The sequence below is a fragment of the Falco naumanni genome, chromosome 2 (genome assembly GCF_017639655.2).
Source record: "Falco naumanni isolate bFalNau1 chromosome 2, bFalNau1.pat, whole genome shotgun sequence".
In the NCBI taxonomy this organism is placed as follows: Eukaryota; Metazoa; Chordata; class Aves; order Falconiformes; family Falconidae; genus Falco; species Falco naumanni.
This window is the reverse complement of record NC_054055.1, coordinates 20,083,950-20,102,119: the sequence shown is the minus strand read 5'-3', so window position 1 is coordinate 20,102,119 and position 18,170 is coordinate 20,083,950. Positions and strand designations below refer to the sequence as shown.

At 40.6% G+C, this 18,170-nt stretch overlaps 1 protein-coding gene across 2 annotated transcripts in view; it reads right to left on the bottom strand.

Annotated features, from left to right (window-relative positions):
* The window catches only part of ARHGAP20 (Rho GTPase activating protein 20), a 62,341-nt gene that overhangs the window by 22,613 nt on the left and 21,558 nt on the right, over positions 1–18,170 (bottom strand). For both annotated transcript variants that reach the window (XM_040584313.1, XM_040584314.1), the window contains exons 3-6: positions 9,555–9,725; positions 4,058–4,207; positions 2,128–2,169; positions 1,052–1,136 (exon numbers count right to left, since the gene is read on the bottom strand). In XM_040584313.1, the coding sequence (XP_040440247.1) occupies positions 1,052–1,136; positions 2,128–2,169; positions 4,058–4,207; positions 9,555–9,725 (448 nt within the window). The remainder of the gene's footprint in view (positions 1–1,051; positions 1,137–2,127; positions 2,170–4,057; positions 4,208–9,554; positions 9,726–18,170) is intronic.

The window sequence follows — 18,170 nt, the reverse complement described above, 5'->3', positions numbered from 1 at the left end:
AACCCTGATGTACAAGAGTACAACACCTGAGTGTGTGTATGATTTACAGTCATTTATACCTGAGCATATCTTGATCTGCAGTTCTGGATTTGAACTACTACAAATATTGTTATTGTTTATTAAGCCTTGTCTTAGTGACCTGGTAATTCTAACTATTATCATTTACCTTAATAACGATTTTCCAAAAAAAAAAAAAAGAAAAAAAAAAAGGCAGACTTCTTTATGCTTACATCTATGCAAATACAGAATTCTAAGTGAAGATTCACTGTTGGGCAAAGACCTCCAATGAAGTCTGACTTCTGTCAAAATTTCTCATGTCCTTGCAAATGCTCTTTAGGCTTCTGAGCATGAAATACAGATCTTACAAGCACAGAAAAAGAAGAGAAATGTATAAGAAACAGAGGAAGAATGGATGGATTATCACTGAATGCTAGGGTATCCCTAGGGAACCGGCTCTATACAAGAATTTAGTTTAAAATGGTTAAAAAGGACTTAGTAAAAAAGGTGCAAATCACTTTGTAGATGACCTTTCTTTACCAATTTACTTTGAGCCTATAAATTTACCAGCATCAGTTAGTTGATGAAAATCATGCTTAAGGCAATTTCAGGGTGTTCATATACACAGCTTTACTGACTTATGACCATTATAAGCAATAAAACACACTGCAACTTTGCAGAACTGAATGAAGGCAGCTGTGGGTTTAGATCAGTTTTACAAGCACAAAAAGGGTACATTGTACTGGCATTTCCGAAGATGCTTATGCATAAGTTCCGCTAGAGGTGTTCCTTGGGACTTCACACTGTACAGTCTTTAGTTTGTGTGCCAGAATCAGTATTTCTTACCAAGCACAATGTCTTTAAAATGGAACTCATGTATTAAACACAGGAAACAAACATTTCAGGGCTGCATATGACAAGCCTTTTCAAGGGACTGGATCCTTAAAGAAGGCTGCAAACTAAAAGAACCCTCCCAATATCCAAAGGATTTACAGGTGACTAGCACTCATAGGTGACATGAATCTAGATCCCCATTTAGCTCAAGAGCACTTACATATGCACAAGTTCCCACGTCCTTTGCAATTATCTTCAGAGGAATGCTTTTAGGGTAGTCTTTTTCCTTCTCTTCTCTTATTTGACTGACAAAACAAGTACAAAACAAGTAAATTTTTAATATTGTAAACATAAATAGCAAGATGGAGATTTAAATAGCAATTGAGCAGTAGCTGGATAAGAAGCAGACTGTCTGCAGATGTACTGCAACAGAAAGATCTCTAAGGACAAGAAAACATCCAGAAGTATCTGGAAGGGACGCTGACTGTGACCCTCAGTAATGCCCTATTGTATTAAACTTCATTGTAGAAACCAGGGTAAGCAGCAGAGAAACTGGATTCAAAAAATCAAGTTAAAACTACCCATCATTGTGATGGCTCGGTCTGCAAACAGGCTCCTACTGGAATCAGTTACATTCCATTGCATGGACCAGTTCAAAGGACCAAACAGGAGAAGAGTGAATTAGAAATCATTCCTAGAAAATATGATCTAAACAACCCCAGGAACTCTGAAGAATCACAGAAAAAAACAACCCTCAACCAAAAGAACTAGGTGACCAGAAAACAAAACCGTCACTAATAATTTTCTGTCCAAACACTGACTGAAATAAGACAGCTCTATTTATGCAAACCCTCCCACCATACCCTCCAGCTTGGGATACACTTTTTAAGACCAAAACACAGCCAGCCATGAGCAGCACACAGCTTAGAGCAGAGGTTCCTGAGCTGGGCTTGCTTAGATGCCATCACCATGGAAAGAGTCCCAGGCTCAACTAGAGCAATGGTGGCAGAGGCTCCTACAACTGTGTAGGGAAGGGACCATATGCAACAGGAATCGTTCCAGTTTTGTGCTGAGCCATGTTCAGGCACAAGGAAGCATTTCCCTCCTTGCGCAGTGACCGCTGCATGAAGGGCACATACCATCTTCTGCAGGGAGAAGACATGAGGTGTTTATTGTCTTATTATCACTTTGAAAGAGCTTATCTATCATGATGGCATAGGCACCACAGCTTGGGAATCACTGGTCTAGGTGACTGGAACTCTTTTCAGTGTCTTCAAAGACCGTAGAATAAAGTACCTTTGCAAAAAAGACAGCCACGTTTCCTTTTGTTCTGCAGACCTGCAAGAATTTCAGAAAGACAGGGACAAATCAGCCATCATGCTAATACCAAAATAGCCCTTGTACAAACCATGGCGGAATGGATTGGTTGCAATTTCCATAAATACCTACAAAAACTAAAAGGTTTTTCCAGATGTGAATGAAAAATCTGTTTCCCTGCAAAATCAACTGAAAAGCCTGCCATGGAGATCAAAACCCCCAGTTACCAGTTTTTATCACAAAACGTATAGCTTTACCAGTAAATTCAGTAGGAAATGGGTTGAGTTCTTAAACTAACGTCCAAATAGAAGAGGAGGACATTTTAAAGTAAGAGTTAATTCAGAAGTTTAAAGATATTTCCTCAGGTATATAGACTGCTTTCCACTTCCACTATTCCAATTCTCTTCTTATTAGTTGGGTTATCAGCACATCACAAAGAACGCATAAGCCACAATGAGAAAAAGGTCCCATTGTACTTAACAGGGTTTAACTTTGGACATTTTAAGGCTTATCTCATTTATCTTTGTCTCATTTATACACTTTCAAGGACACAAAATTGTCCAGTTAAATGTAGCTAATAATAGGATTGGGCAAGGAATCTAACTTAATTTTGCTTCAACTTTCTTGATTTAAATTCTGCCCCAGATGGAGTAACTGCTATTCCCACTGCTGTTTCTGCAAATCAAGTTCTTCAGATTTTCAGAGCAGGCATTTAGGGAACTACAAACCTACTGAATGATGCTGTGAGGGGAACACACTTTATAAACATTAAATATGTGATTCTGCTTTGGCTGCTTCAATTCTGTTGGATATGCATCTACAGACTCATGCATGGTGTTTTAGATTTTTCTGTGCACCTCCGGACATAAAATAATTTCACCTCTATAAAATCTCTGAAGCTGTTTTGATTGAAGCTATTGCCTTCCTATTCAACTACTTTCTGGTAGCTCTAAAGGATCACATACTGTCTCTAGATCAAAGCTCATGTTTATTGGCAAGAGCTCAATTGAAAATCAATAGGAAAATTCAGCTTTGTTTCAGGTCTATTAAGTGAAAAAAAACATAAACAGCACAACCAGCTCAATAGAGAGCAGTTTGTGCACAGCATTCTCTTTGGATACAGACAATGTGACATACAAATTAAGCTGCATGCGTCAGCTTTTGCTCACTGTTGGTAAAGAGGAAAATGCATTTTCCAAGACCCAGCCAAATTACTGTGGCTAAACAGCTGGGATTTCAGGGGAATAGTGCCCTCCCTTACCCAAAGTGACGACAGAGCCCTCCTGCTGAGTATAAAATTAGCCTAATCACTGAAATTACCTCTACAGTCTTTATGTGTCCTACAGTCAATGCTGCAAAGACAGACCAAAAATCTTTCTCTCTATTAAAATTCAGAGATTCTGCTGTAAGAGGAACTTTGACTTTTTCTCTGGCACAATTAAATTAAAAAGAGAAATAGGACAAGGTCGGTATTCCACTCTATGTTTCCTGCTACTTCCAATACAAGCTCTTCTGTCTAAGCATCCCACGACAGCCTCTTTGATCCCTTCATTAGCTTCACTGTTTACTATTTGTAGTTCATCTTATTAATTAGGCAAGATGTTTGTCAAGTTATACCCCAAAAAAAGAGAATTTCAACGGAGCAAGATTCAGCACAGACAGTGCTTTGCCAAATCATATATTTTATCAAATTTTTAAGCAATAAGAGAATATGCCACATTTACAGAGAGACAGAAGATGAGGTATGGAGGGTGTCTTGCATACAGCAGTAGAAGGAATTGGTTTAAGCACCAGTAAGTTCCTGCTTCCCACATTCACTGGTGCTGAAATAAATTAATGATAATCTTGTTACCTGGCAGCTTAAAAACATTTCACTAACTTGGTAAATAAAATGTGTCTCAATTCTTACCTGAAATTTGCCACACAGTTTGTGGTGGGCCAGCCCAAAACAAAGGACCTCTCTGGGTCTGTGCTGCCTTCACAGACTTCTTCTGTACAAAATGCTGTCCACATCTCACAGAGACGTGCTTGGCACTTTAGTTTGAAATGAGAGTGAGACCTGCCAGCAGAAATTCACAGGTATGTCACACACATGAAAACATAGCAAGGCAAGTTATAAACTTCAGAGTTTCTTTTTCCTTCAGGCACATCTGAAGCTTGCATTGGAGATGATGGAAGAAACACTTCTGGTCTAGTTAAAGAAAGCAATGTTTTATTAGAGTTGCATGTAAAAATACATCAATTTCTCATCTAAACGGGATCAACAGGTATCTTATAGGACAAATAAGTTGCTTGTGGTATCCCTGGACATCCCCCTTCTTGGGGGAAAACTTCTGCCTATGTCTAGAGCTCCCCTTCAAATATCATCATGAGGCACAGATTGGCGCTTGAGTCAGACTCTCAGTGACTTTAATGCCACTGAGGAGCTTACAGTATAGTTGGATTGCTTAGCCCCAGGGTTAACAAATACAGTGAGTTTAAGTAGTGACAACTAGGCCAGAGCAAATGAAGCAATCCTGAAGAAAGAACAAGCAGAAAACTGCCATTTAACTACAGCACAGGTCACATACAGCCTCCACGAACTAGCTGCATGGTAGCTTTAGGCCTACACCACTTAGAGAATGAGCCAGAACTTTGTGCATTCTCAAAATACCTACTCATCCACAAGGAAGATACAAAATTTCCCCAATGTTTTAAGATTTGGCCCTTCCTGTATTTTATCCTACTAAACATTAGAGTACAGTGAAGGTCAAATTTACAGAACTTTATGTTTTAATTTGAACTCTTCCATTTAATTTCTCATTATAAGTCTTCTTCCTTTGTAGGATTGGTGGGCACCAGTGCTATGTGAGAAGCAAGTAAAATCTCAAGAGTCAGTCCTGCTCTGTAGCAATGCAACAGCCACTCGCTTCAGGCCTTGCAGGCTGAGTTACCTGAGCTATGGTTTTCCAGCAAGCAAAGGCTGGAGGAAAAGTGTCCCTTCCCTGAAAACATTTCGTCCTTCTAATCCAAGCAAGAGCATGTCAGCTCATCACTGTGTTACAAATGTGGATGGGGACAGTGCCAGGCACCATGGTGATTAGTGCTCTATAAATAAATATGCCAGGTAAACAGTTTCTTGGAGCTTTGATACACATGGACTACCTTCTCTGAGATTAATCACATTTACAAGGTATCTGATTTAGGACAGACTGAACTAATACAGTCTGAAATATGAAAGTACTTGAACCTTGCCACTTTAAACGAGAACATAGATGAACTTGCAGTACCCAGACTGGTCTGAGGTTTCCAGCTGACTTTGTGCTAACAGGTGTAGTGGGGTGGAGCACCATTAATAACCCAACAGCATTTACAGTGGTAGGCAAGAAAGGACAATCAGTGTGTATCACAAGGGGCAAAAAGCTGCGTTTCAATTAGATTGCCATAAAATACTGTAAAATACCATCTTAAGTTCATGGGGTTTTTTTAAACTATAAGCTAAACACCATGGTCAGCTAAACTAAGCTGACCATGGTGTTTCCTGGTCAGCTGTACATTTCACCTCTTTTTACTGTTATGTTTTGTTACCCCATTAAAGAGAAACTTAGAAGTACAGGAGAACATTTCAACATGTTCATCAACAAATCAGTTTGTGATGCAACCAGTAAGATCTGTAAAGAATACAGAAATTACTGTAACTGACCACAGAATGAACTGTGAAAATGTAGATTTACAAAAACATACAGCTGTGAATTCTAATATAGATAAATGGATGCCTGGTCTGACTCCACTAAATCAAGCTGTTGACTCTCCCTTTCCCCTCAGTTTCTTTTTCCCATTACCCAGTACAGTGAACTCTTTACATGCTGTTTCACCTTTTTAACATTTAGAGTTCATAAAGCCAGACCCCCACAGTGCCAGTAGTGGGTGTCAGCAGGGTGTTGGCAGAAGCACAAAGATGATCTCCAATCATGCCTGATGTATATTCTTACCCCGTTTGCCGTGCCTAGTCACAGCTCTCAGCTATTATCAGTATTCGAGTGACCTGGTTTCCAGAGGTGCTGAAACAGTAGCCTCCATTAACATCTAAAGAGCCTGAAGTATAATTTCATCTGTATCTGCTATGTCCTTTATGCAATTAATTCATGGGGTCTCAGCATTTGTGAAATGTTGGTCTTCTATTTAAGTGCCAAAGCATTACCTCTAGAAATGAATATATTGTCGTTGACGAAGGAAGCAGCATGACTGAACATTTGAAAAAATGGGAAGAGTAACAATCTAATGAAGATTTTTTTGGCTTTTTTTTTTAAGGAAGTAAGTCCTCTTGCAAGTCCACTGAAATCAACGCAAAAATCATGAACATCAATGGTGTAGGTATTGATGCACCCCAAATGATGCCACCTCTGCAGAGTAAACAGTTCCTTTGGCTTTCTGTAAGCAGCAATAAGATACCTTGCGGCTGTTAACAGATGGAAGATTAACTTCTCACTAGATTTGCTAATCTCCTTAATAGGACCCTCTGACAAAAGCATTAATGGATGTACTGTGAGATTGCTACTGTAATTCCATGTATGCATTCAACCATTAATTTCTATGTCCAGTCCCATTGGGAAAATAACCTTAAAATGCATGTATATATGCATATATATATGCATATGTATATATGCATGTACGTATACAAAGGTGAAAGAGGAAGCCATTTCTCTGTGCCTCCCACATAAACTCACATGAGAAACCTCAGATGACTGAACTGACAGATCCTTGAAATATTTACTCTGCCAAATAAAACCACATGCATGCTCTCTGTAAGAAATTTAATCAATCTATACAAAACAGTATAACATTTTACATACTTAATATTGGTTTAGTGAGTAAAACACTTTAAATCAATTTGTGACTTAATCCTCACTATAAGCCAGTGAAGGACAGGGCAGCAGAGACAGGAGCACAGCATGGGAGTATTATTGTTATTTTTAATAAGCTGGGCTAATGCATGATCTGAAAAGATAACAGCCCACATTTAAAAAAGTATTAGAAAGTAGCAGAAAATGTACAGGCACCTTGCCCAAAGTCATACATGGATCGGTTGTGGACAGGATTTATCCCTCACAAATTTCTATGGGAGCAAAGCCAATTTGCTGTCTTTAAGCAGGAGCTCAGTGCTGTACAGGAGTTTACTCGGCAAGCTCAGAGGACACAAGATATTTGTTGCACTCTTTAGGAAAAACTTGTACCGTCTGCTGATCATACAAAGCCTAATTACACATGAGCTCCCTTTGTACAGTGGCTGGCTACCTGCAGTGGAGCTGACACTAGTACAGCAATGAGCTGTACCTAAGGCATATTAGGTTCATATGCCCCAAGTTGAAAAACTACTTAACACAAAAGAGTACTACAATTTTTTAGCACCTTCACAAGGAATAATGCTGAAGTTAAGTCAGATTCAACTGTAACATTAATTCTGTCCTGGTGACCTGCTACCTTGACTCTGCATCAGCTATTAAAAAGTTAATAACAATCAATAGTCAGGGCCACATAGCAATACACACCATTGAGGTTCTCCCTCTAGGAATCAGCAGTAGTATTTTAGTGTGAGATAGCTTTAAAAATGCTGATTTTTAAGTAGTATTCATTAGTGACAGCTCTGATGCTTTAATTGCTGACAGGGCAGCTGTAGAGAGAACATCCCAGTTAGTTCTTGACAATACATGAAATAATATCACTCAAAATACTATTTTTACTATTTCTAGCAAAGACTTGCCCCCCGCCTTCACATGCAGAAGCACAATTTGTTCTCTTCCACCTTCTTCAAACATTGCAGATGCTTCACCATATTAAATCAAATGCTGGAAGAGCTGTTATTACTCCCTGGGGACCAGATTTTGGAGTGGTTACATGGAGTAGTGCTTTCCTATGCAAATATTCCCATTGGGACCCAGCCAAACCTGCAGTAATGTGCAGCTCAGCCTGGGGTTGTAACATTGCTTCTGCTCAGCACGTTGACCAGGGAGGGAGAGAGGGATTCATCTCTCCTGATTTTAGTCTTCTAAAGTTTAGGAGCTAAGCTAGTGGGCTATGCCTGCTGAATAGTCAGTGGACAGAGTGAGAGACACCCAAAAGCGTGACTCCCCTTACCCACCATGAACACTCTTTCAGGGCCCGGTGAGTTCGCTGCAGGAAGGTGCTGGTTTTCCCTCAGTGACTATAAGAGGAGCCTAGAAGACTAGGTAAATCATATCTAAGATTTTAAAGCTTAAATTAGGTAAGGTGAATCTCACTCTAAACAAGACATAAACATAAGTAAATACAGCAACAATGTTATTCCTGCTACTGCAGGTAGAATAGCAAAATTTCCCCTAAATATCCTTATGCTTACCACCCAGCCATCTTAGAATGTGTTTTGTGTAAAATATTCTCTGTGTTGTCACACCACATCAAGTGAGGAAGTTCAGCTGGGGGGGTTACGTTTACTATGTGTGATTCGAACAGACACAGCTCAGATTTCTACAGAAAACATAGATTTATTCTGGCTTTTCCCAGAAGCCTCTGAAACAATTGCTTAAGTGAAAAGACACATTGCAAAAGCCCAGGATTCACATCAAGATTACCCACCCTGTGAAACCACAAACACAGTGCCTAACAGAATGAAGCTGCATCAAGATTTTTTATTATTATTTCCCCATAACCCGTAACAACAAGTGAAAGCACCCTCTAAAATTGCCTTAAACCACAAATGCTGCATGAAGCTGGCATGTCAGACACAGCTTGTAAATCTGATTTAATTGTGAATGGTAGAGTGAATAATCAGAGCTCGGCAGCAAGCCTGATTACACATGAACGCTACCCAGACTGCTCAGCATCACTTCCCTTCCCCTTCCCCTTCCCCACGCTCCTCTTGGCACAGCACAACCTACAGAGATGGACACGTCAATGCCACCTGCAATCTCTATTTTTATACAGCTGCTCATTGCTGGTGTGTATCAAAGCAGCTTCCAGGTAAGCGTTAAGACCTCTAACCCTTCTGTGACACAGCCAGCAGCGTTACACACCCCCCATAAGACTGAAGATGACCTGTTTAAAACACAACGGTCAGCTGAAGGCAGCACAACGGACACAGCTGAACACCAATGAGTCTTTTTCTGTGACACTGCGCTCCCAAAGCAGGGAAGATGATATAATACAAGGAATATATTCAAGAACATCTGATATTTCTTTAAAACTCTGCATCCTGGAATTCCTCTATGGCTATGGGGTTTTCAAAGGTGCCTGGAAAGGTCAGGCACCTAATTTACATTGACCAAATAAAAAGTTTCCTTATGATTCAGGGAAGATTTGCTACTAAAAAAAAGCATTATAGAAATCTATGCTGTGCTCCACCAAGAAAAAGGGTTGCTCTGTAGGAGCAGTGCCTGAAGTGTCATACTCACTTGGACTTGGCAACAACCAGAAGGTCTGTGAAGAGGAAAAGGTGTCTCTCCTGGGTTTGCAGACCTGTCTTCAGTTGCACATGGCCGTCCAGGATGAATGTTCGGTTGTGGCACATGAAAGACTGCACAAGGGGACATGCCTCTGGGCTGATGGGCGAGAAGCAGCCTTCCCTGCAAAAGGAAATAAATGGAATAAAGGAAAGAAAATCAGCTGATTGCCTGTGAGTGAGAACCAGGCAGTGGCTTCCCATACCCACTGCCAAAGGGCAATTTATTTGATCACATTTCAGCAAAAGGTGGGAGGGACAATAAAGATAATTCAGCAGTCTGATTCTGACAGAAAATCTGTTAGGGACTGTCCTCGCTGAGTCTTTTACTGCCCAAATACATGGATAGCAATTAGCAAAGGACAATAATTTAAATATAGCCCTCTACATTTTGTCTATTTGTATTTGTCTCCTTCTGTATGAAGTCTTAGAGAAAATACTGCACCTTCTGTAGACTCTCGATAAAAAGAGAGGAGACATAAGCATGATGAATGGATAACTGCACACCCACCTTTGTCAGAAGAGGACTTGTATTCAGGGTTATAAACAATTTATAGGAGTTATTCAGAACCAAGGACAAACATAAGGTGCAATTGAACCTTGGTAGAGACAGATCATGTACTAGATTCAACAGGAGAAAAGGCTGCTCAGCCCCTCCCTCTCCCAACGTGCAACCCACAAGCACTGAAGTGAGCTCCTGTTGCAGGGTTTGGTTGTATGACTGGAGCACAGCTATGCTCGTCTGTGGCTGTGCTATGTAGGGGCTGCTCAATAATCCAAACCCTCGTCTATGGGGGAAAGATCAGGCTCCCTCCTGGACGACACTGATCTTTTCTAAGGAGGTATCAAGTACGTTCCAGTCCTAAGTCACCGAGGGTGAAGAAGACACGGTTCCTTCAACTGCTACTGACCTAACTGTTCTACATAAAGTAGTTGAATAGTTATTGAAGCAGAAATGAGAGTTTCTCTAGCACAATGGTCAGCTCACTCACCCAGACAGGATATCCCTAGTTTCTGAGCCTTGCCCCAACAAATGTCTATTTATACAGAGCTGAACTGAATGAATGTGAGGGTCTGAGGGAAGGACACTCCTCCTCTAGGGCTCTCTAGAAGCTAGCTGCAGGTCAGGCTTTCCCTTGGAAAGCTGAAGAATGGCTTCAAATTCTCCCAAGTAGGTGAGAGAACTGACCCTGGGTCTCCTACACCCTGGTACCTTACATAATGAATTTCTGCATTAAAGCCAGGACCCATCAGCATCTTAACTCATGATTTTTAAATGCAGCTTCTCAATTATTTGCTTTCCCTGGAGGTGCCTCCAAATGAATCATTTCCCTTTGGTTGAACAGATCAGTTAAATTTTATTCAAATGTATTTACTAATTTTTTCTTGTAAACAAAAAAAAGAAAAAGAAAAAGAAAAATTAAGGTAACACTTGGCAGGATTAGCTTGGCAAGGAAAGCTGAAGAGAGCGTTTTTGCGATTATAGATTATTCCCGTCCTGCTGGAATGGGTAACAAACACCTAATGACTCTGCTGGGAGAAGAAATGGATCTTATACAGTGAAAGTCACAAAATAAATGGGAAAGATATGAAAGAAAACAAGAGTGAGCAGTGAAAACCTTCAAAGAAGGTCATAAGCCTTCTTGTACATCTCTCAGAGCCTGGATGATTCCCAACCCTCCTCTCCTTGATGTCTTTGGCTGGATTACTCAGGAAATTATTTAGGAAATCCTGACAGCTGGAGAGAAAGGATAAACTCCGAGATTGGCCTAGATTAGCAGGACACACTTTCACTGACCTGTAAGGAGCTGCTGAGGATCTCTACTTGCTGGGGAGAGCCTAGTTTGGCCTTGGATTCCCCTTTCTGGCTGGGACCCTGAGTTCTTGAAAGAATCCCTCAACTTAATTTGTCTTAAACTGTGTCTTAATCTTGTCTTTCTTTACCTCCCTCTTCAGGGAAGACAGATTTCAGAATGAATAATGCCAACCTAAGTTAGTTGATCATTCCTAAGCAGAAGGGGTATCCAGCAGTGTGAGCATTAAAGCAAAGAGAGGAGTTTTGGTCTATTACATTTGGTTCAGTGATACACGCTATATGGCCAGCAATACGAGTCAGGGGAACAGCAAGAATCTCTCCTACCCTGCCACTTCCATGAGACTGGGAATTCACCAGTTCGTCAGTGACTGATAGGTTACTAGGACTCAATTTCATGAACTCCCTAGCAGCACTTGGCACAGAAACTTAAGCACAAATCAGAAATGATGACAAGTCACCTGCATGAAAAGCCATGGATGGCCTTTACCACAAAGGTTAAGTCAGGGAAACACTCATTTATATTTGAAGCCAGTAACAACAATAGTTAGAAAAAACGCTTTCGTGTTATGCTGCTGTAAGCAAATCAGCAGAAACAGTCATAAAATCATACTTAAGTGCCTGCCCCTACTAATGTTCCTGTAGGGTCACGCTCTTGTGTCTCCGTACAGGCAGCTCGATTTGATTATTCCAGTTCGTACATTTTCTATATCTTGATTTGTTAGCCCAGGAACCTCCCAAATTAAGTAAAAACTTTGTCACATAGGTAAGCAAATGAAGGTGTAATAGTTTTATTAATGTCAGCTGGGTCAAGCAAATCGAACTTGGTTTTAGAACAAGAAAATGCAATAATATAAATCAATTATTCTAATGAAATCTGCCTTTTAACCCAGTGCCTTTCAAACATATCTATCATCTGAACACTAGTAAGCATTCTCACATACTTTAATAGAGTTTAGCTGATAAGCCTTATAAAAAAAAAAAAAAGGCCAAAATATTTTCTTCCTTTGAAACAAAGTGGAAAAAAAACCAAAGTCATTAATTTATCCGGAACCTTCTAAAGCCCCAGGATAAAGCAACATGGAGGAAATTCACCAGCAGCAACAAAAATGTCTTTTGGAAAGCATGCTTTTGATCCTCTCAATTAATGTTCCATGTTACGAGACATGAATGAAACCCAAGTTTTGTTACATCGAAGAAAATGCTGATTGGTGATACCTTCAGGCGCAGGGATTTATATGAGAGGTATTTTTGGAGTTCAGTTTTTAATGGCTCAATGATTATTTTGGCCATTAAACGGGTCTAATTTTGAAAAAGTGCTAAGCGCTCAAATACTGACCCTTTCAAAATTCCTTTTAATAGAATTATGCAAAACTCAGTACTTAAAGTCAATGTGATTTCTGATAAAATTTAAAAAGTAGAAGTCAGTGATATAGGGCCTTCTCTGCTTTCTCTGTGTTCCCCTAAAAGTCATTCTATGATTAACACACGTAAAAACCCCACAAAGTAACATCTTTCCAGTCTGACAGAAAAAAAAACCCACCATCATCCACGTTTGTTACGAAGGAACTACGAACTGATTCCTGAAAGATGGGATATGTTGCAGAGTCAGCCATCAGCCATGTTGCACCTTGTGTAGAAGCAAGGCGGATACTGATGCTTGGATGGCATTGCCATTGTAAGGCTCCAGACTCAAATGGACATTTCTTCCTAAAAGGGGATCTGAAATTTCCATGTGTGGTTTTAACTAAGGAGTAAATTCTGTAATTTGAGGATATCTACAGAGATATTATTGAGTTATTCAGGAAAAGACTAAAATCACTGTACTGGTTGAAAATAGTAGAAAAATAATTCATTTTTCTCCTGGCAGTTCCAGAACCTGAATTTTTACACCTATTAGTTTTCAAATTAATCAAAATAGGCATTTTGTGCCTATTCAAAAGACACAATGATATAAAAGAAGTCGTCAGTTTTGTAGGTGTAACATATGAAGTTGAAATCCAAAGTAGTCAGCCAAACACTGAAAAATACATCCCCATTGCATTCAGTGTGAATGCAAACACATCACTGCTCACTTCGCCAACCCTGTATTTACCAGAAACCAAATAAGCACAAAAATTACTTCTTCTCCCCCTTTGCAGAGCTTCCTTGGGGGTTCTCAGTAAACCTGATACCTGAATGGCATGACCCCCAAAATGTTTATTCTTGGTGTAATGGAGATGTCAGCTTTATTCTCTACTTGTAGCAAAGACAATGAAAGAAATTATATTTTCCAAAGGAGAATTTAACAGCCCATGTTTCACGGTTACTAAATTCATGATCCAAATGGTATTTATGCCAATGGGAAGCTTTCTCTTGATTTCAGTTGATGATGACTTCAGCCTACCTATGAATTAGGTTAAACTGTAAGATGCCTCAGGGGAACAATCTGTGCCAAGGTACCTAAGCTGGAATGAGCTATTGCAGGTATCTCAGCTCTATGACATCGCTCTCACAGACTGCTCATGCTCCACCCTAAATCTCATTCCATTGTTTTGGTTATTGTTCTCTGCCAGAACTTCTCTCCACTGATGTTATCTCTGCAGCCACAGAAATTGATTTCCTCTTACAATTTGACACCATTGCTCTCCACACGACTGATACCTATTGAAATAACATACCACTTTGCTTTTTAACCTCTGAAGTCCTTCACAAGAGGTAGGTGAGAAACGCACCTTTTCATTAGCAGAGCAGTAAACCGGCAGCTATTCAAAAGGCTGAAATGTGAGTCAGCCCCGCCAGGTGAGAGGCTGTACTTGGTCTGTCAAACACCCATACATAATACCTTTCCAAATTCCTCTCACGGTGAACAACATAGTCTATACTCATTTCACACATAGGTACTGTAAGTAAAAACACTGCATGTTTCTGCCAGTGCTGAAGCCCAGGTAAGGACCAGAAGCTCTTCCCAGTTTTGTGCCTACACACCCAGAGCTTGCAGCTTGCAGCATAAACCTCACCTTGTTTTGGCTACAGGCTAGAGAGGCCACCAAGCAGAGCACCTGCCAACCCTCACGGTGTTCAAAGACAACAGACTTATTTTGTGTATCTCAAAGGCCAGTTTTTGATGGGTCTAAGGAACCAGCAATTTATCTTTCAGGAAAAATAAAGCCAATGAATTTTCAACCTCAGTGTCTCTCAGTAAAACATATTTACTTTACATCACTGAGTCACAGCACTGGGCTAGAGCAACCCACTGAGAGGAGCAGGAGCTATCCACATCCTTTCAAGGCTAGTGAAAAGAGAAGCTATCTGCACAGTAAGAAATGTCTACAGCCCAGCCTGTATTATGGATTTTTGCCAAAATGGATTTATCAGTCGGGGGGGTAGGGGAGGGGATATGTGATTTGTGACCAGCAAAGATACTCCCCAAAACAAGTCTGGTCTAGAAGTCAAGTTCCTTCATTTTCTTTAAAAAGCTTATATTAGAAATCAGGTAACAATATTTACACTTTTTTTTCTGTGCCTCCTACTCAGACCCTTAGGTGCCTAAAAATTCCTGTGAGAAGGAACTTCAATAGCAGCTAAACAAACGCTCGCTTCATATTTTTGCTAATGAGGCATGCCCTGCAAACTGGAGCTTGCAAGGCAAGATGGTTTACTGCTGGCAATCCTTTAACACATAAGACATACTACCCATATCATGTAGCTAGAGGGTGTTTTGCATTCAAGGTAACTAACTTAATAAGGTATTGAGAACAATAACCAACCAAAAGAAAAGAGCTCCAACGTGGTGCGCAAGAGCTCCTTGTCTCCCCGGAGAAAAGGTAGAAATAAAACCCCAAACCTAACCCCAAACGTGTAACACAGCAGTGAGTACTGATCTGCCTTGCAGTCTTATAGTGCACTCAAGTGCACTATTAACGTTTCAGGACTTCAGCACGTATCTAGTATCATCATAAATGATAGTTTGGACATGACTCGTACTGTATCCTAGCCAAGTTGACAAAATCATCATAGCAGATCATCCCGTTCTGTATGCAAAAAGAGTGAAGAATGAAGTGAAAGAAGAGCTTTTCTTGTACTCTGAAATCAAATGCCCATGCTTGGGACTGAACACAAGACAATGGAGATGGTCCTGTTCATGCTCCTGGTGAATTTAGCCTCTATCACCCTGACGGCTCATTAAAGCACATGGCTGAAAAGTCACTCCCCATGCCAGGAAGGCTGCGGAGAGCAAGAAGGCTACATCTGCTTTACACACAGCAGATCTGCTTCCGAAATTTATCAGCAAAGGACTCTGAAGAACAGCTGTGGAACAAGCAAAGCCCAGTGCAGGTACTTGACCATTTGCTCAAACCAGCTGCAGATGGAAAGAGGCAGAAATTGGGAGATATTACATGGTTCTGCACATTAATGCTATTTAGCTGGAGATGTCCTTGTGAAATGGCTTCTGGCTTGGCACAAACCAGATGTATAGATGCATTAAGGAGTTGAAAACAGGGGTGCCACAGCCTGGTTCCCATGACTTGCTCAGCCCAGCCTGCCCCCTCCCCACCACCTGTTTGGCACAGTCACGCAAAGACCCACTGTCTTCAGGGCCAAGCACTTGCAACTCCTTTTGCCATGAACAAGGCTCCACACTGACTAGGCTCACCCACACAGAGCAATCTGCAGCTCAGAGCCCTATTTACGCAGGCAGAGTATATACATAAAAAAATCCTCTGCATTTTTAAAGATGCTAACTACTCCCTACTGTCACTGTCTTCCAGCCATGACCAGTACCCTCGGCGAGTCACCCACGTGCTCAGGATCTTCCCATTTCAACTTCTCATAATTCAAAATATGCATCTCATCTGAGTTCATAAGGCACTTTATTCTAATAAATAATTGTACCTAGAGTGTGAAAGTAAGCATGAAAAGTATCAGCCTGGATGGTAGGAGTGTTTTCCAGGAAGGTGGTAGGTAAGATACAGGCCGACACAAAGTTAGTATGCTGTTGTAATCTTACACTGACTATTTATAGAAGGGACTTGGATAGACAAGCATAAAACTCTCTCAATCACATGGGCTGCCAACCCATTTCTGAAAGTCTGCTGTCAACTTGATCCCTGCTATGCTAAGGGAGCTTCTTTCTGAGGATGCTGGGCATGTTTGCTTGCTGTTATCTATGATAAATCTTACACAGTTCAAGCAGCACTTTGTGAAAACAGTGCAGCATTCCAGAAATAGCAAGTCTATTTTCTGCAGCACTCCGTTAAAGTCCCCTAGGCCATCACCATCGCATACAGTAGATTTTGTACAATGAAACAAGTGAGATCTGCTCAGTTTTTCAAAGAGTATTAGTTATTAAGTATTAAAATGCCTGCTTCTACTTCGTAAGTGTGCTTTACTGGCTGCAACTTCTTTTATACGAGCATTGTATTTGAACAAATCTGAGGCAGTCACCTCTCACTTCTGCATTTTCCCTCAAGGGCTGCACCTGTGGATTTCACAGAAGGCCCTCTGCCCTGGAGCACGCATCCCTCAGCCCCAGATCACAGCATCTAGCGCAAGGCTGTCCTCACTCTACCCATGCAAGAAGCTGGACCTCAGCAAGCTGCAGTGGAAAGTGCTGTACCCCAGATAAAGCAGTGAGTCCCAACATGGTCACAGAGCCTTTGGATCAAAATTCACTGTAAGCCTCTCTCCAGCACAGGCGGGGCAAGCACAAGCCTGGATAATGGAATGAAGATGAATATTAATAAAGATTGGGAGTAAATTTTGCTCAAATGAATAGATAAATTTACATTTTAGGGTAGAAACTAGGGCTACTACTTATATTTAGGATATCCAATACCATTCCTCTGCTTCTAAAACTCAGTGTACACATTTTAATTCAAAATACATTGAGAAAATATTTCAACTTACATTATTCTAGGATTCTAACAATTGTTTTCTAAGTATCTTAAATAATCTTTGCACGATGTCAAAATCTTATTAAAAGTAATACATTTTTTTATGATGAATAATGTGGTTTACACTAAATGTTCCAGGTGTCGAGGCATGTAAGTGTATTATTTTTCTGTAGTCTTCCAAAAATCCGTAAACAATTAAGACTTGCAGTAAAATATCACATAGCTGTAGGGTAAAATGCATCATTAGAAAAAATCCTCACACATTTCAGGATGGAAGCTTGGCAGCTTAACTGAAAACAAGCTGCACTTAAGTAATTTCTACATAGCCAAAAGGACAATATTCTCTGCAGAGCAACTATGTTCTACAGGATGGTGGCTGGAGACAAGAAACACACTTGTGGCTTGGTTTGCTTCCAACGTTTTTTGTTTTAACAAACATCTGCAAGGTGTTTACTCTGAAAATTTAGCACAAGGGCAAAATTCTCTATTGGTATAAATTAGCACCACACGTTTCAGTCATATTTTGCCCATTTCCACCAGAAAATAATGTAGTGCAAGTTACTTAAATCCTATTGAAAAGCTCTTGCAGTGTGGGTGTCCTCCAGTCCTGCTACACAGCTCTGCTAGCAATCAACATGCTCAAGAGGTTTTGGTCCAAGTCCCCCTGAGCAGGGGAGAGGTTTGCGGGAGGACATATTCACATGTAGAAGTCAATAAACCCTTTTTTGGCCTTTGGAAGAATTGATCCTCTGTTCCCCACTGCAGTTCCCACTCATTTTTACTGAGTGACATAGCAGCAGCACCGTGAGTTAGTCTCCCATTCCAGTTGCACCCGGGCAATGCCATTCCAGGCACTGTCTACCTAAACAAAGATTTCATT